General features: G+C 61.0%; 1 protein-coding gene across 5 annotated transcripts; it reads right to left on the minus strand.

Moving 5' to 3' along the window:
• Positions 1-4,320: 4,320 nt before the first annotated feature.
• PRODH (proline dehydrogenase 1) lies at positions 4,321-17,337 on the minus strand. 5 transcript variants are annotated; one of them, XM_082325131.1, is made up of 14 exons: positions 17,115-17,337; positions 16,578-16,786; positions 11,076-11,110; positions 10,591-10,740; positions 10,385-10,449; positions 9,859-9,975; positions 9,612-9,691; positions 9,255-9,336; positions 8,911-9,003; positions 8,655-8,801; positions 8,303-8,478; positions 8,113-8,211; positions 7,624-7,712; positions 5,387-6,433 (listed from the first exon to the last, which is right to left on the minus strand). In XM_082325131.1, the coding sequence occupies exons 2-14, from the start codon at positions 16,733-16,735 to the stop codon at positions 6,246-6,248; spliced, it is 1,479 nt and encodes a 492-aa protein (XP_082181257.1). In that variant the 5' UTR covers positions 16,736-16,786; positions 17,115-17,337; the 3' UTR covers positions 5,387-6,245. The 5 variants fall into 5 exon arrangements, with proteins under 5 accessions (XP_082181259.1, XP_082181257.1, XP_082181261.1 ...); XM_082325133.1 differs by lacking the exons at positions 5,387-6,433; positions 17,115-17,337 and adding an exon at positions 4,321-5,139 and having other exon boundaries at positions 10,591-11,110; positions 16,578-16,692; XM_082325135.1 differs by lacking the exon at positions 17,115-17,337 and having other exon boundaries at positions 5,387-5,634; positions 10,591-11,110; positions 16,578-16,692.
• Positions 17,338-18,358: the final 1,021 nt, after the last annotated feature.

Here is an 18,358-nt window from a genome sequence, read left to right on the forward strand (position 1 = left end):
GAGTCCAATGGCTCTGGAGTTTGGATGGCCCCGGGGTCCGGCAGCACCGGGGTTTGGCTGTCATGGTCGTTTGGCAGCTCCAGGTCCGCGGGAGTCCTGGGAGTCTGGCAGCCCCGAGGATTCGGCAGCTCCAGGGGCCCGACAGCTCTGGGTGTCCAAGAGCCCCGGGGTCTGGCGGCCCCGGGGGTCTGGCAGCCTCAGGTGCCCAACAGCCCTGGGTGCTCAGCAGCCCCAGGTACTGAACGGCCCTGGGACTCCGCTAGCCCGAGGAGTCAGCAGCTCCAGGTGCCCGACCGCCCTGGGTGCCTGACAGTCCCGGACTCTGTCTGTCCTGGTGGTCTGGCTGTCCTGGGTGCCTGACAGCCCTGGGATCTGGCTGTCCCAGGGGTCTGGCAGCCCCAGGTGCCCGGCAGCCCCAGGTGCCCAACAGCCCCAGGTGTGTGACAGCCCCAGGGTCCAGCTGTCCTGGTGGTCTGGCTGTCCTGGGTGCCTGACAGCCCTGGGATCTGGCTGTCCCAGGGGTCTGGCAGCCCCAGGTGCCCGGCAGCCCCAGGTGCCCAACAGCCCCAGGTGTGTGACAGCCCCAGGGTCCAGCTGTCCTGGTGGTCTGGCTGTCCTGGGTGCCTGACAGCCCTGGGATCTGGCTGTCCCAGGGGTCTGGCAGCCCCAGGTGCCCAACAGCCCCAGGTGCGTGACAGCCCCAGGGTCCAGCTGTCCTGGTGGTCTGGCTGTCCTGGGTGCCTGACAGCCCTGGGATCTGGCTGTCCCAGGGGTCTGGCAGCCCCAGGTGCCCAACAGCCCCAGGTGCATGACAGCCCCAGGGTCCAGCTGTCCTGGTGGTCTGGCAGCTTCAGGTGCCTGGGAGTCCCTGGAAGTCTGGCAGCCCCGGGGTCTGGCTGACCCAGGGATCCAGCAGCTCCAGGTGACTGACAACCCTGGGCGCCAAAGAGCCCCAGGATCTCGCTGTCCCAGGAATCTGGCAGCCCCAAGTACCCACCAGTCCCAGGATCCAGCTGTTCTGGCACCAAGCAGCTCCAGGTGTGCAACAGCCCCAGGATCTGTCTGTCCCGGGGTCTGGCAGCCCTGGGTGCACAACAGCCCTGGGGTCCGGCTGTCCTGGTGGTCTGGCTGTCCTGGTGGTCCAGCTGTCCTGGTGGTCCAGCTGTCCTGGTCATCTGGCAGCTCCAGGTGTCTAACAGCCTGGGCAGTGTCCAGGTGTCCGACAGCCCCTGGACCAGCCTGTTGGGAGCCAGGCAGGGACCCACGGGAGCCAAACGGTGCCTGCAGTGGCAGGGCCAAGGGGGCACGACCCTGAACAGGGACCGAAGGGCTTCAGAGCAACCAGTGGTTAACCCACCATAAGTACACAGCTGGGAATTGGGGGGACACACTGGGCACCTGCAGTGCTCCCTCATCCCTGGCCCAGTGGGGCAGCCTGGGCAATAAGCCTCCTTGGCCTGACAGTACAGCCATACTGAATGGGCCAGGGCTCCCTTGGCCACCACCCTGTCCCAGCTGGCTTTTCAGCATCATGGTCACTGCAGGAGATGGCTCAAGCTTGTCTGAGCTTCAGGGACATCTGATAGCTGTATGGTGAAAGCATGGATGGAGGACACCCCAACCATCTCCCACGTGGTAGCACAAAAGCACAAAAAAATATCCTGCCACGTGCTGGCTGCATCCAAGGAGCTGTGGAAGGGTGTATGGACAGTGTGCATCTCCTGCACAGCTGGGTCTGAAGGTCATGCACCTCCGGGGGTTTCCTGCAGATGTGGAGCCTCCATCACACTAGGCGTGGGTTGGGCAGCATCCTTCTGGAGAGGCTTAGGGAGTCCTGAGTGGTGCCCTGAGCACCTTCCCAGCCGAGCAAAGAGTAAATGAGTTCGGTGGATTCTCACCATCAATGTCCTTCAGTGTTTGCAGTACATGGGGCTGATGTGCTTTTTCTCCTGCTCAGACAAGAGATTCCCAATGGGGAAGTCTCTGGTGGTCTTGCTGGTGGGAATTATTCTTTTTTGCAGTTACATCCCAATAAATGTGCCTGCAAGAGTCTTGCTGACCTCCCAATGCCCAGCCATGAGCAGTAGCTTGTGCAAAGTGCACAGACAGTTTCAAATCTACAGGACTAACCCCCGCAAACGTGCGTTCTTTGCATTGGCTTTCAGAGACTGCCCCAGAAGCCACCAACAACCTGCAATTTTGACAGTCCAGATTTGTAACATCCTGGTCCAGCACCTTGTCTGGCAGGATGCAGCAAGCCCAGGTGCCCCGTGGCCACTGCAGGGAGCAGCCAGGACCCTCTGTGGCATGAAGCTGGGAAGGCAAAGCTGGGCGCGTTCCTCCTTCCCGCTGAGTGACATTGACATTGGGCCACCGGCAGGGACTTGGATGTCAGTGACCATACCTGAGGTTGCCTTTTCCCCATTCCCTGTACCATGGGTGTATCGGCACATTGTGGCTGACATCCCCCTGGCAGCATCCTTGGTGCAGAGGAAAGGTCTGGTGGTTTACCCAGTATAACCCACCGACTTTCCTTTTCAGACCTGAGCTTTCAAATGGGCTTGTGACAATTTGATAGCCCCCCCTTTTTCCCCTCTGCAGCCCCAGTACCTTTCACATGCCCCCAATCCTCTCCCACATGTTCAGCAGCACTGGGAAGCTTCCCCTGCTCCACATCCCTGTCCCCCAGTTCACTCACAGGACTTGTCTGGAGGGTGCCCAGAAACACGTGGGTGGCCCTGCTTGGCTGCACTGATGTGTGAGGAGTTTCCTCGGGATGACTCTCAGCCCCGGGTTGAGCTCAGCATCCCTTTCTGTCTGGGAAAGCAGGCTGGGGAGGGAGTTAACTCCAAAGTTAGGCAGGAAGCCAGGCTTAGCGGTTGCATCCCCATGCCTCCCCTGGCAACCATGCCCACCTGGAGCTGTGGCCTCGCTCTGGCTGTTTCTATAACCGGGATTCCCTTCCTATCTGGTTGCTCCCTCACCTTCCTGCTGTGCTGAGTGTGCCTGGTCCTCCTCTGCCCCTCTCCCGATGAGGCAGGGCAGGCTCGCACTGCCACACCTTTCCCACACTGTTGCTTTGTGCAAGGATGCTTTTGATTTTGGCTGTTTTCTGGCTTCAGTAAACAGTTTTCTCTTCCTGAAGGCAGCAGGTCCTGTGCTGCTCTGTTTTTACCAGGTCTAACCCACACCAGGGCAGGGGTTGGGCCATAGCTGGGGAGATAAGCTGGTCCCTCAGGAGATGCTGCCAGTTGATAGCCAGAGGCTGGAGAAGCTGCTGAGGGTGCTGCAGGGGAGGAGGTGGAGGGAGGATTTACAGTGCTCAGGGGGGTGGCATTGTCTGGGCTGGCTGGTGCTGCCAGGGCTGGGGAATTGCACGTCCCATGGGTATCAGCCACCCATCCTGCCTCTTCCTCTGACCCCAGCGAGGCTGTTGCCCGTGCCGGCACCCTGCAAGCACAGCTTGATGCTTTCCACTACACCACTGTTTGCAGTTCATTTTTCAGATTTCAGGCTGGAAATGTCCCACCAGGTGCTTGCCTCCCATTGAACTATGTTTTGGAAAATATCAGAGAAAAAAGAAACCCCAGCACTATACTATTTCTGAACACAAAACTAAGGAGAAATAGATGTTTTGTTGACGATTCGCAAATCTCTGCAGCTGTTTCAGCGGGCAGGACTGCACGGCGGGGCAGTGGGGAGTCATACGATACGAGGCGCTCGTCACCATCCTGCCGGGATGCAGCCAGGCTCTGCTCCTTGGAAGAAGCCCCTGCTCACGTGTGCGCTTGGGCTGCTCACGGCATTTGAGCACAAGGCTGCTGAGATGGTTGCTGCAAGGATACAGGCTCTTTCCCCATGCAACTCCCCCTGCTGCTGTAGCCAGCATCCTTACAAGCGAGCGTGCTGCAGCACCAGCTACTGGCATAAGCGCCACTGTTTCATGCCTTCCCTTCCTTCGGGACAAGCAGAAAGCAGCTTCCAGCAGCAAGAGCTAAAACTGAGCAGGGTGGGGAAAGCCTGAGATACAGGGAGGGTTTGGTTGGGTCAACACACCCAGAAATAAAAGGAGCGGTTGTGGTTTTCTGGCTGAGCGTGGATAAAGGTTGCTGGGAACATGGGGATCTGGGGGGTTTCAAGGCCATCCAGGGCCCTAGGTAGACAGGAGGCAGCATCCTGCACCCCGACCCCATACACAGCCCCTGCAAACAGCAGCACACGCACAGCAGAGGCATGCTGCAGAGCTCCCTGGAGGTGCACAAGTCCTGTCTGCCCTGGGAAGAGTGCTGAGGAGGGGGTTAACTCCAAAAAAGGGAGTCTTTTGACCAAGAGGGGCCATGTACAGATACATGAAGCTGCTGGCATGGAAGCTGCAACATCTGCTCCTGCAATAGCTATGCAGGTGACCAGGGGTCTTTGCAGAAGCCTGCAGCAGACAACAGCTGCTCTGGGTCCACCCACACCTGCAAAGCCCAGGCCCTGGGGCAGCAGCACACTCCCTGCCACTGCCGCAGCATCCTGCATGGGCTGGAGAGGCAGCCTGGTGCTGGGGGTGCATCTCCTCTCCTCCCCAAAATACCAGGAGCCCAGCTGCTGCCTGCTCCAGCACTGCTTTTAAATACCAGCAGCCCTGGCCTCATGCTCCAGCCATGCTCCCTGCTCCTCCAGATGTTTTTTAAGGCATGGGAGACTCAGCTGGGGAAAAAGGCAGTAGCTGAACACCTCTGGGAAGCCTAAACTTCACCCCCTTGGCTTGAGTGGCTTGCCAGAAGCAGAGAGAACAACCCAGGGAAAAAGGAGATGCTGCCTAATAGCTGTCAGGCAGGGAAGCCCAGAGATGCTCGTGGTCCTGCAGAGCCCAAAATGAGCCCAGCAGAAACTGCCCCTAATTTGAGGCAGTGAAAGCCTGCAGGGTGCATGTCCCCCAAAACCAGATCTCATGGTGGGGAGAGGCTCTCTCAAGAGCTGCCACCCCCCTCCATGAGCAGCATGGAGGAGCAGCAGGGAGTCATACACTATGAGGTGCTTGTCACCATCCTGCCGGGATGCAGCCAGGCTCTGCTCCTTGGAAGAAGCCCCTGCTCACGTGTGTGCTTGAGCTGCTCATGGCATTTGAGCACAAGGCTGCTGAGATGGTTGCTGCAAGGATATGGGCTTTTTCCCCATGCAACTGCCCCTGCTGCCCCACTCCCAGGCCTGGAGAAGTTTGGCCTCACTCAGTGCAGCCCATTTCCAGCTCCTTTCCCCAAGCCCTGGCCCTGGCTCAGGCCAAAGGGGGCAGCTGGAGGGGGCTGAGAACAGGTACTAACCCCCTCTTTGAGACCAGGGTAGTGAAGCAGAGCCCAGGGACAGACAGCTGCCTAGTAACTCCAAGAGAGAGACAGGAGCAAGAACAGTTACGATTTAATCATCACCATTCTCTGCAAATCCAGTGTGCAGCAGAGCTGAGCTGTGGTCCAGATCCTGGTGCTCCCCTGGGGCCACCACCCCTGCCTGCAGCAGACCTGGTCCAGCAGCGGAGCTGAGGACTGCAGGCTGGGCAGGAACAGCACGCAGATGGGGCCGGCCAGCTCCTCTCACCCCTCGTGCCCCACTGAGGACAGACAACTCTGGGCAGCTTTGGCTCTGCTCAGCCTGGTGGGGTGAAGGGAGAGCCTGGTCCTGCCCAGCTCTGGTCTGTGCAAAGCTGGTAAGCAGCCAGGTAGTGTCTGCCCTGGGACAGGTAGCAGGGACCGATCCTGCCCCTGCCCAGTGACCCCTCACAGGTCACTGTGGCCTCTGCTTTGGCATCTGCCTCCATGGAGCTGGAAGAGACCAAGCCAAGCCCCAGCCCTGGCGGAGGCTGGAAGAGCTTTTGGCTGAGGCCAGCTTGTCCCCAAGTCACCCAGCCCACCCTGGACCTGAGCCCGTGGCATGAAACAGGCAGCCAAACCTCCCCATGCAACCCTGCAAGGGGAAAACCCTGGGACAGCACTCACCGAGGTGAGGGAAGGCTGGAAGGGAGCCCCAGCGTCTCCCCAGAGAGAGCCCAGGGCAAGCACAGCTCAAGAGCCTGAGGGACATCCCTCAGGGCAGTGCCAGCTGGGGCAACCCTACAGTAGTGTGGTTCAAACAGCAACAAGGATGCTTCCCCTCCCAGGGCAAAGGGTGCTGGGGGGAAACTGCAGCAGGACTAGAATGGGTAACGGTAATAGTGGTTATAGGTGAAGGCACAAGAGACCCCAGGCTGGATGCCACAGGTGGGGTTAGTGGTTGGGGCTGAAGAGGCTGCCGGTGAGGAGCCGCCTCTTGACCTCTCTCCAGAGGAGGTCCCGCTCCCTGTTTGCCCTCTGCATGAAGCCCCTGTTCTCCTGGGCTCGCCGGGACAGGTAGGGCAGCACCTCATTCACCGGGCCGTAGGGCACGTACTTGTAGACAGGGAAGCCGGCCTGACCTGAAGGGAGAGAGGCAGGTCAGGGAAGTACCAAGAAAGAAAAAGAATGCAAAAAGGCAAAAATTAAAAAAGGAGAAAGGCAAAAAATAAAAAAAGGCAAAAAATAAAAAAGAAAAAAAAAAGAGGTAAAAAAGGAAAAAGCCTCCCTTACCCCCAAGCTCTCCCGTACTTCTCCGGCTGTGCCGATGGAGCAAGGGATGGCGGGTGGGAGGGTTGCAGCGTCCGGAGGCTGCGGTTGAGCACTGGGGAGGGGAAGCCTGGGAGCACCCCGGCCAGCCCTGGCTGAGCCTGCCCGGGCAGGGGGAGCGGCGGTGCGTCCTTCCCCAGCTCAGCACGGGGAGCTTGGGAACACGCCGGGGGGGCAGGCCAAGGTCACTGGGAGCCCTGGGAATGTCGGCAGCCAGGGCCAGGCCAATTCAAGAAGCATTCAACCAGAAACATCAAGTTAACACATTTTTCCAGCATGACCAGAGGAGGTTGCAGACAGGCAGCCAAACCCCGCTTGCAAGGGGAACTCCAGGACAGAGCAGCATCCACACTGGACAACTGCCCAGTCTGCCTACTGCTGCTCTCCTGGCCTCAGGTCTCCACTCCAGACACTGGTGCAGGCAGGGGGATCAGTCCCTGACCTGACCTGGGCTACCTGGACCCTTGCATGTCCCTCTGTCTGGGCCCCGGGGAGCTTTGCACTGCTGCCTGGGCCAGCGGCAAAGGAGAGGACAAGGTCACACAAGAGCCTGTTGCCACCCCACTAGCAGAGAGCCCAGGACTTGGTGTGCACCTCGAGCAGAGCAAAGCAACAATCCCAGACCAAGGAAGTACACGAGGAGTTTGCTGGCTGCCAGGACCTGGTTCTGCCCCATCTAGGAGTACCCCAGTCTCAGCTTGTAGTGCAAAGCAGGAATCTCCCTGCCCAGCCATCATGGTCTCATGGGGCCTCCAAGAGACAGATGTGATTCTCCATCTATATCCTCATCTCCATGTTCCTCAAACCCCGTACAGGGGTCACAACACTCCGCACAGCTGCGGAAGAGGCAACAAGGCACTGTCCTCAGCCAGTCCTGCTCTGACGGACCCATAGCCCAGCTCCATCCATCCTTCAGACCCCACAGCAGCTGCTGAGGGGGACCCCAGGGGTCAAGGTGCGGCAGAAGCACATATGCCAAGTCCCCCCTGCTCCCAGCACTCACCCAGGGGGAAGGTGATCTGGTCACACATGCCCAGCAGCTGCCCGAAGTACACCTTCTTCTCTAAGGGATGGATCCCAAGCTCCATCATCCTGCAAGCCAAGCCTTGGCATTAGGGAAGAGCGGAGACACCAGGGCACGCAGAGGCAGCGTGCCCCACCAGAGGAGTGGGGATCATCTCCATGTACGAGAGCACAGCACCGACCACATCCCAGATGGATGCTGGGATGCAAGGACTTGAGGGATTTGTTTTTAAAACAGCCTCGGGGCTGGGCCATGGGGCCAGGTCTGCAGCCGCTGTGGGCTACTGTGCTGCACCCCAGCTCTGAGCCTCAACCGAAGCCCTGAGCACCAGATGGGAGCTAGGATCCCATCAAGTGAGCGCAGAGGAGACCTGACAAGCCACAGCACATCTCACTGCAGCTCTGCTAGGCCCCCACATCCCTCGAGCCCTCAGTCCCTGCCACGCCATGCTGTCTCCCTGGCACCCACCTGCGCAGGGTGAACTTCACCGAGTCCTCATTGTGAGATGCCACCATCACATTGGCTTTCCGGCTGTGCTTGATCTCCTCCAGGATATAGTCCAGGCACCTGTAGGACAGTATGGGACTGCGTGGTGAGGCCACCGGAGCCTGTGCCTGGTGGGGCGGGAAGGGGGAAGGTGGCTAGGGTTGTACCCTACCTGTGGTACATCTCATTGGTCTTCTCGTAGGTGGGGTTGATGGGATCCTCATAGCCAATCTGGGCTGCCCTCTCCCGCTCCTGCTCCATGTAGGCGCCACGGACCAGCTTGGTGCCAAAGTGCCAGCCCTCCCGGCGCGACAGCTCCACATCCACCGTCACATTGTCGTAAGCCTCCTGGGACCAGATGGAAGAAATGGCACAGGCTCATCACATCAGTGCCACCTCCACCCTGCACCTCCAGCCAGCCAGCCCTGGAGTTGTGCCATTGCATTGCCGTGGCTTCAGGAGCCAAGGTCTCCACCCAGCTGCTCCAGCAGGTCCTTCCTGCCCAGCCTCCTGCTAGACCTCACCTTCAGGTAGCACTGGTAAGTGTTGAAGATGATCGCCCGATCCCTGTTGAAGCGTCGCTGCATCTCCAGAGTGAGGCGGCTGATAGCTGGCTGGAAGTAGCTCTGCTCCGCATCCACCATCAGCCTCACGCCCTTCTCTGTGGCTCTCTGCGGGGGTGAACGACATACAGGTTGGTCTGATGGGGCCACCTGCCACACACCTCCCCTCTCTGCGGTGGCGCCCGTGCCCAGCTCCCCCAGCCCTAGCACCCCTGACCTTGGCAAGGACGTCCATCCGCTGCAGCATCCGCTTCATCTGCAGGTCCTCCTCCTCAGTGAAGCGTGAGAGCAGAGGCTCCAGCTGCCCGGTCTGAAACGAGAACAGCTTGTGGCACCCTGCCTGCCTACGGCCAACCCTGCCCACAGGAGACAGAAACCCGCACTAGGGAGGCACGCGTTGGTGGCCAAAGGCAGGGAGGAGGCAAACTACACAGAGGGATGAGTCCTTGCAGCACCCTAACCTTGGAGCAGCAGCAGGGGACCAGAACGGGGGATGGGGACAGGCACTGGCAGCGCCCTCCCTGCGGGGCCACTCCAGGGGTGGCAGAGATGGGTACCCACCTGCATGTTGGGGACGAGCAGCAGCTTGGAGAGCTTGGTGCGGCTGTCGATCAGGCTGTTCCAGTCCAGCAGGTCCACAGTGCTGGGAGCAGAGAGCCAGGTCTGTACTGGTGTCTTGCAGGGGCAGGGGGGTCTCTGCCAGCTCCCAGCCCCCACCAGCAAGCCAGGTGGGCAGCATGTGCCACCCTGACCCATCTTGTCACCTCCACCCAAACCTCCTCTCTGCTTGGTTGCTGTGCTGAGCCAGCGCTGGCCTTTGGAGGCCTCTCCTTGCTGCTACCCTACCGCCCCAGGGACAGTGACAAGGTCCTCCAGCATCCCCATCCCGCAGCACCCCCCAGGTCACAGGCAGCTTACCCGCTCACACCCAGGTTCTCGCCTGTGAACCAGTGCTGGCTCTCTGCCTTGGTCGCGATGCCGAGGTTGGCCAGGGCCTCCTGCCACCAAAAGGAGCATCAGCACCAAGGGGCTACAGGACTCTTACTGCTCCAGGCTCAGAGGTGTAACAGGTTAGGGCTGCTCTGGGATCCCTACAGCCACCGGCCACCTCCAGCAGCACATCTCCAGCAGCACAGCCTCCTCCCTTGGACATCACCCGCCTCACCTGCAGCTTCTCCACCTCCAGCTTCATCTCCAGCGCTGCTCGGCCAGCCTGGCCCTGCTCTGCAGCCATTTGATGGAAGAACCTCCGCCACTTCACCAGCACCTCTGAGAACTGCAGCTACGGGGACAGAGCTCGAGGTGAGACAGCTGGGCTGGAGCCCAGCTGGCTCAGAGCCTCCTGCAGTGGAGGCTTTGCAGGATCGCGCCCAGCCTGAGACAGACCCTGACCCTATAGCAGGGGACCTTGGCCAAGCAGGGGCCAAGCCTAACAGTACAGACCCCCACACGCCCTCATGCTGGCACCTCTAAACTTCTGAGCTCTTCACGTGTCCCCAAAAGTTGAGGCAGGGTCTCCAGGGTGGTCTCAGGCACACAGGGGACAGCCTGTTGGTGCCTGCTCCTCTCTGCCATCAGTAGAGATACCACTGCAGCAAGCCTGGCACCCCAAAGCACCTGCCCCTTCCAGATGCATCATCCATAGCCCTGGCTCTGACCCACCTTGCCCCGGTCACAGCCGTGGCACTCACCAGGAACTGAGGTCTGCCCAGCGCAGTCAGCTTGATGGCCGAGAAGCCGTCCTCTGAGCTGCCACCTGGATGGAGCCACACAGACAGCTAGCCCGACAGGCAGGGTGCTTGGGCAGAACGGAGGTACCCGAGATACAGTGGTGGGCTGCAGGCTCCCTGCAGTCCCCAAGCACAGTGGGGCTGCTCAAGACACATGGAGCACTTACCTGAGGCATCAATGCAGCGGAGGAAAGTCTCCATGTGCTGGTCACACTTGGCCTCGTCAGCATAGAAATACGTGCGGGCACTGATAACCCCACCGCGGCGATCTCCAAATCCCCGATGGGCTCGGTACTGCTTCTCTCTTTGCTCTGCTCCTGGGGTGGAAGAGGATGGAGATGGGCCACACAGCCCTGCTGAGCTCCTACAAGCCTCCCCGAGAGCTTCTGCCGTGGGCACAGGGGAAGGGGGCTCTGTCTTGGACCTCAAAAGAGCTCCCGAGGGCTGCAATGTGCCCTGCCTGCTCTGTTGCCTGAGCAAGGGCTCAGCCTTTGCTGAGGAGCAGGGCTGGCCAAGAACCGAGATGTTCTTCATCCAGCTCGTGTTTTGAGGCTGTGGGAGCCGAGTCCTTCCCCCATACCAGGCCCACAGTGCCTGGATCAGCTGGACCTTCAGGCTATCTTCTGTCAGCAGGAGAGGCTGGGTCACTCACCTCCCATCTCCTTCTCGGCTGCAGAGGTGCAGGAGCTAAGAAGAGAAACAGGGAAGATAAGGGCCAGGTCAGCAACCCCTCGCAACCCCATGCTGGTGGCCAGGGCAGCTGCGAGGCTGCCCCGCCACCAGCCTGGCATTGGACCCTGGTCTTCCCTTTGCCATCCCATTGCCAATGGATCAAATGCTGCTCAGCGCGAGCTCCACTGGCTGGTCAGATGCCCCAAACCCGCTCATGGAAGGCAACAGGGTTTCAACATCCAAGCAAGTGTTACCTGGAGGCCCTGAGGCAGCACAAGGAGGATGCTCTGTCCCAGGGTCCAGAGCTGCTCTCAAACAGCCCACCCCACGGCAAGGACAAGGTCAGCCCTGGTGGGGCTGGCTGCTCTGTCTCTACCACATCAGCCCACAGTACTCACCATGGTGGAGCACCAAACCTCATCCCAACACCTCCCCACCCTATAGGCACCAGTGGCCAGACCACGAAGCAAGGAGCTCCTCCAGACTCAGGGCACATCAAGATGTAGGATGCCCTGCTGCAGCTCAGCTGCCCTACACTACTCTGCACCTTGGCATTAGCCAACAACTTACAAACAAGGTCTGAGCTTCAACTCCAGCTGACCTCAGATGTAATTTCAAGCCCAAGCTCTTTGCCACAGAGATAACAGGGCTGTCCCAAGGGGACACTAGCCAAGTCATGAGATCCTCCTTGAGCTTGAACAGCTAAGCCTTCTCGCTGACACCCTAAATCCAGCCTGCAGGCCAGAGGTCTCACCCAGGAACACTACCAGCCCCTGGAGAGCAGCCCTGAGCAACAGCAGAGCCATCTCCTCCAGGAGACCCCTGCCTTGGAGTCACTGTCCCAAAATCGGCTGTGCCTAACAGTGGGAAAACACACTGCGAGGCAAGCAGCAAAACCACCCAGCCAGAGCCAGAGGACTTGCGCAAGAGAACGGAGAGGCACGTGCCATGGTCCCGGAACATGTTCTCCCACATGGAAACCCTGTGACAGGGATTAGGGGCTGCTGGAAGCATAAACAAGCAGAGACAAACCCTTTCTTCCTGCTCCCCAGAGCCAGGAACAGCCTCGCATTGCTCAAAGTGCAGCAGAGCCTGGCATAAACCATGGCAGGAGCAGCTGGAGCTCACGGGGAGCAGCAGGCACCATGTGTGGAAGGCTCTGCTCCGTGATTTTGCTACCCTGAGGACAGGTCAAGAAGCCTTCTGCCCCTGAATACAGAGGGTGGAGGAAAGGAAGGAGGAGACATCATACACCCAGGGATGGGATGCAATAGCAAAGCCTACAGGGGACGGAAGGTCCCCTTCGAGCAGGCAGTGTGGTACAGGGGAAGGCTTCAGCTGGACATGCTGCTGGGACTCTGAAGACATGTCAGGAGAGACAGGTCCTGCAGGCAGGTCCCAGCCACAGCACAGCAGGACAGCTCTGAACCCCAGAGCACACCTTGCATCCAACACCTGAGATGCTAGGGACAAGTGGCAGGGAGCAAAGCCTCCTCCGACCTACCCAGGGTGAATGCACACAGCTAAATTAGCAAACAGCACCCTTGAATGTGAAGTGGTTTGTGTTCCTGAAGACAAACACACCCTCTTCAGCAGCATTCCTGCTGCATGAGCCCTTCATCCCCGAGGGGGGCATTCAAAGCAGTGCCATGGTGCTCACTTTATTGTTCTGCATCAAGCAAAATAAAAGAAGCTCCTTCCAGCTGAAGAAATAGCTCTTTCTGGATATCATCTGCTTTCTTTGCAATATTAGCCTTAGCCAGCAAAGCCATTCCTACACCAAGCAAGTGCCACCTAACCCAGTTTATACCTGGCCACCCCTTCTGCAAACAGAGAGCAAGTCTCCCAGAGCAGGACACATCTCCAGGCACTGCCCAAACATTTCTGGCAAGCTGTAACCAGAAAGGAGCCACCTGCAAGGCACGCTCAGGACCTGGGAGTTCACACTCACCCACAGCATGCAAAAACCAAGCCCTCCAAGCACTGCAAAGCAGGCTATGAAGACTCGATGCAGCCTGCTGGATTGCTGGGAAGGGTAATGCAGCTGACACAGCTTACTTGGGCTTTCAGGAAGTTTTTGATCAGGCTCAAATAAGCCATCTCAGGGAGAAGCACAAAGGTCCCCTTGTCAGAAATAAGTAGGCAATAATCCATTTTGCCCTGGAGGTTACCAGGAGAGTGCCACAAGCACAGTGTCTTTACCTCGCTTGTCAGCGGACAGGTCTGGCAGAGGGGATGAGGGAACACCAGGGAGAAGATATCCCTGAATTACCACATACAAGGAAAAACTCCTGGTCACATGAAGCCCAGACCAGAGCTATGGGTGATGCTTAAAACCCTGCAGGTAGGAATAAAGCAAAGCTGTTTACATAAGAGAGTCCTTCGACCCTGCCCCATACATGAGTTGCCAGCACACAGCAGCCCAGGACCACCGCAGGACCTCCTTGCACAGCTTCAGGCTAAACAGAAACTACCCCATGATCCCAGGGACCCACAGCACATGCAGGCAGAGCACTGGGCATGGGTGGCAGCAGCCCTGGGAGCAGGAGGAAAAGGGGAGGAGGTGGTTTTTGGAGGCTGATTAGCCAGGCTAGATCATAATCCCACGCTGGGGCAGATATCAGGTGTCCACACAAGAAATCTCAAGAGGAAGCGAAGTCCACATGCTGTGTGGCAGAGTCGTTCAGGGTGTCTGACAGCGCTTGCAGGCAGGATTGTCCTTCCCCATGTTAGCACAACCCCAACTCATCTCCTGGCTCAGGATGTCCATGGGCCATGTCCATGATCCCCAAGGCTGCAAGGGGACCACAACCACCTCCACTATGGGGGGGACTCCTTGTTTCCTCCCCATGGGGAGCAGAAGCCCCTGCCCAGCCACAGCACTGCCTCTCCACACCCCACCCAGGGCTGCACCCATCCCGAAGCCCCCAGCCCACATGCTGCCCAGGGAGCGGAGCAGCACCCAGGCTCTGCTGCCTGCAGGACACCTTTCTCCAGCTGCGTCACCACGACCTGGCAGCAGCCTTCAGCACACAGCCAAGGACTCCTGGGACAAGCTGTCAGAGTGCTGGATGCCAGCCCAGGCAGGGCAGGGCAGGTATGAGCCTGCAGCAGGCAGGATAAGCCGATGCCTGCCCGTGTTGCATTGCTGTTCCCAACCGGAAAGCCTCTTACAGGGAGCAGCCAGGGCCCATTGCTGGGGAGAAGAGGGCATTTCCCTGCTGTAATCAGCTTGCTGCAGAGGAGCAGGCTGCACTGGTAAACCCAGCACAGCTCTGCCTGCAGGAGCTCTGCCTTGGGGGGAAAGAGCAGCAGATGGCACCAGGAGGCCAAAAAAACCAGCTGGCTGCATCTGGTTTGTACCTCTGCTTCCTGGCTGGCAGCGGGGCAAAGCCCCAAAGCGCTCATGGCAGGGAAGGATGCAGCTCCCGAGTCCAGCAGCCACAAGCCCTGGAACACTCACCCCTCTCAACCATGCACAGCCCAGCTCGGCACCATCCCTGGCAGAAGCACTGGTAATTTGGAGTTTTGCCCCTGAACAGAGCCAAGGAGGACCCAGAACGATGCTTGGCACGGGCCAGGGTTCAACACAGCCCTTCCAATACCACCCCTGCCTCCCCTGGGCTTTGTCCCTGCTCCATGACATCCCTGGGTGACCACCAGGATGGCATTTTTTTCCTCTGCCCATTTGATGGAGCAAATCCTGCTGGGGCTCGGGCAGGGTGGCGGGGTCCAGCGTGTGGTTTTGCCAAGCTCTCCTGGGTGGGAATGACCAACAGAGCACAGGTAGAGCTCACCTAGCAAGGAGTCCCATGCATGCAACCCCCAAATCTGCTCCAGGGCAGGGCTAGCGTAGCCCAGACAGCTCACAAACCACCTACACGCCACCATCAGCAGGCAGAATACAGGTGCAGGCAGAGCCTGCCCATAAAAGCTCTTGGTGGTCAACCACAGGAAGCACTCGGCACAGGCACAGCCTGGCAGCACCGGCACCACCAGCTCAGCCCCAGCAGGGATGCTGAGCAATGTGCCCGGACCACAGCTGCGTGCCCGGGGAAGAAACCAGCTGTTCCTGAAAACACCACTGCTCCACGCCTTCAAGAGAGACACCCTCCCCCTCCCCGGGCTACAAGCAATTTTTATATTAAAAAAAAAAAGCAGTTTGCAGCTCAATCTGCAAAGGGCTGGGATGGGCACAGCCCATTTCTTTTTCGTCCTGCAAAGGCAGGACCTTCGCACTGACGGGGATTTCCAGTAGCAGTGACAAGCAGCAAGTGGGGGGGTCCCTGATAAGCAGTGCCCGGGTGGGGAGCAGAGATAAGGCTCCCGGCACCGGCTGGGAGGAGTCCAGCGGCAGCACCTGCATCACCACACCAACCGGAAACCCCACTTGCAAGTCACCCCAAAAAGCTGTTTCCACTGTATTTTTAACACCATGTGACAAGCATGTGGCAGCCAGATGGTGTCCCTGGCTGCGGTCAGGGACATGGGGCTGTTGCAGCCTTGCCCGGCAGAGCACTGCATCCCCAGCCTGCGCCCTCCAGCAGGGCCACCCTTCTCCTGGGTGGGGGGGGACACCACCCACCCTGGTGATCATGGGTGCCAACCAGCAGCCCATCGATAGGGTGAGCTGAGCCGCCCAAAACTGGAGCCCAAATAGTGGAAAGTTGCCAGCAGCTTTGGGCCAGCGCCTGCCCTTGGCAGAGGGCAGCAGGCATGGAAGGCTGCCCGGGGCGGGAGGGGGGCAGTGTGGGAAGGGGGTGCGACCTGGGGGGGGGGGGCACCACCCCTGCTTGAGGGGGATAGAAATGGCATGGGATGGGGATGGAGGGGGAAGCACCCTTGGGGAGGAGACCAGCAATGCGGGGGGCGGGGGGGGAAGGGGAATAGAGGGGGGAAGCACCCCAGTGTGTGCAGTGGGGTGGGTGTAGCACTCCAGTGTGGAGAGAAGGCAGAATGGGGGTCTAACCCCAGTGTATGTGTGGGGGGTGGAGAAGGGCAGCACCCCAGAGAAGGTGGGGGGGAATAGAGGTGGGCAGCACCTCAGTGTGCACAGGAGGGTGGAGAGGAACAGCACCCTGGCCGGGGGCGGCAGTATCCCAGTGTGTGCAGGGGGAACAGATGGGGACAGAGGGGGTGCAGCAGCCCGGGGGGCACCACCCCAGCGTGGGGGGCAGCACCCCGCTGTGCGCAGGGGGGCTGAGGGGGACAGGACGCCGGTGTGGGGTGGGGCAGCCCCGCGGGAGGGAGGGGGGGGGGGCAGCCCCCCAGCGTGTTTGGGGAGGATGAGGGGCGGCGGCTGGGGGCGATGCCCGGGCCGGGGAGCGCAGCGGGAGGGGGGGCCGTGACGCACAGCAGCCCGGGCTCCGCAGCCAATGGGAGCGGGGGGGATGGGCGGGCGCAGCCAATCGCAGAGCGGCCAAGTCCCGCGCCCGCTGCACGCCGTGCCCGCGCCCTCCCGCCGCCGCGGCCCCGCACTCACTCCAGCTCCTTGCGCTCGGCCTCCTCGGCGCTCAGGTCCTCCTCCACGCTGTAGTCCAGCACGGCGCCCACGCCGAAGGCCTGGTTCCGCCGGATGAGCGGTTTGATGGCCTCCTGGTCCTCCCCGGCCACGAACTGCCCGTAGAAGGTCATCTTCATCAGCCGCTCGAACAGCGTCTGCCCCAGCACCCGCTGGCACACCTGCAGCAGCTGCGGGACAGCGGCAGCTCAGCGCCCCGCCGGCCGGCACCCGGCCCGCAGCGGACACTCCCCCACGGCCCCCCCCCCCGGAACAAGACCCCCCAGGCCCGGCACCGGCGCACCCCTCCCGGAGCCGCAGCCCCCACCCCAGCCCGGGAATGGCAACCCCCGGAGTCGGCAGCCCCCCGCCCGGCTTGGGACCGGCATCCCCCCTGGAGCAGGCAGCCCCCCCAGGCCCGGCACCCCACCCGGAGCGGGAACCCCCCTGCCGGGGATCGCCCACCCCCCCGGAGCGGTCAGCCCCCCCGGCCGGGGACCGGCGCCCCCCGCCACCCACCTCCCGGTTGTGCTCCACCAGCGGCCCCACAGTGCACAGCCCCAGCACCAGCAGCCCCCGTAGCAGCTCCCCGTTGCTCTTGCTGCGGAACGCCTCCCGCGGGTCCCCGAAATCCACGGCGGGCGGCGGTCCCCGCTCCGCACCCCGCGGAGGGGGAGGCGGCGGCGGCGGCACCGGCCGGGCCCCCCTGCCCGCAGCCGGCGGCGGAGCGGCCCCGCGGGGAGCGGCGGCGGGCGCGGAGCGCGGGCGGCGGGGGACGCCCAGGCGGGCGGTGGCGCAGAGCGCCCGGGCCGCGCTCGCTGGAGCCATGGGCACGGCGAGGCCGCCCGCACCGCGCCGCCGCCTTAAGTACGGCCCGCCCGGCGCCGCCCCCCGGGGCTCCCGCCGACACGGCCGCGCCCGCCGGGCCCCCGCTCCGCCTCTGCCGCGGCACCGGCACCACCACCACCCTGCCCGGCGGGGCCCCTCTTCCGCAGCCCCCAGCCTGGTGCCTTCCCTGTTCCCATCCTCTCGGGCCAGGTTCCCTCCGCTCCCCCGGAGGCGCATTCCTTCCGAGAAAGTCCCGGGGAGGGCATAGACGGGCAGGGGCGGCCCGAGGGGAGCCCTGGGTGAGGCTGAAGGAAGCCCTATCCCCTTGGAGCAGTCCTGAGGAGGGGTGAAGGGAACCCCGTGCCCCTGGAGGAGCCCCAGTGAGAGATATGGAGGTGCCACGGGAGTCCTGAAGTGGTCCCCATCCCACTGGAGCAGCCCTGAGGGGAGCACTGGGGCCTACCCTGCAGGGCCAAGGGGCTCCTGACCCCTTAGAGCAGCCCCAGGGAGGGTCAAAGGGTGCCCCAAAAGGGTCCCAGTCCCCTCATAGCAATCTGGGGCAGGCTGTGGCATGTCCAGCACGCAAAGCTGGGAGGCCCTTGGGCAGGGTATCTCAGCGCCCAGAGACCTGTTATGGGAGAGATGTTCTTGGGAGGCCCTTGGGCAGGGTATCTCAGCGCCCAGAGACCTGTTATGGGAGAGATGTTCTTGGAAGCCCCTGTGCTTGCTCCTCCTGGTCTGTGCATGAATGATTTGAGGGTTTCAGCTGAATCCTCATTCGTTTGGTCACGGTTCATGAGTGCAGGGGTGCCTGGGGCTGCTTGAGCCAGCAGACCGGCTCCCTCGGCATGGGCTGGGGCAGTTGGGCTTCAGCTGCGCTGTGGAGCCCCACCGTGGAGAGGGCCGGCAGGGCCTTGGGAGGTTCCCAGGCGGGG

This window comes from Platalea leucorodia, assembly GCF_965183815.1.
Source record: "Platalea leucorodia genome assembly, chromosome: 12".
In the NCBI taxonomy this organism is placed as follows: domain Eukaryota; kingdom Metazoa; phylum Chordata; class Aves; order Pelecaniformes; family Threskiornithidae; genus Platalea; species Platalea leucorodia.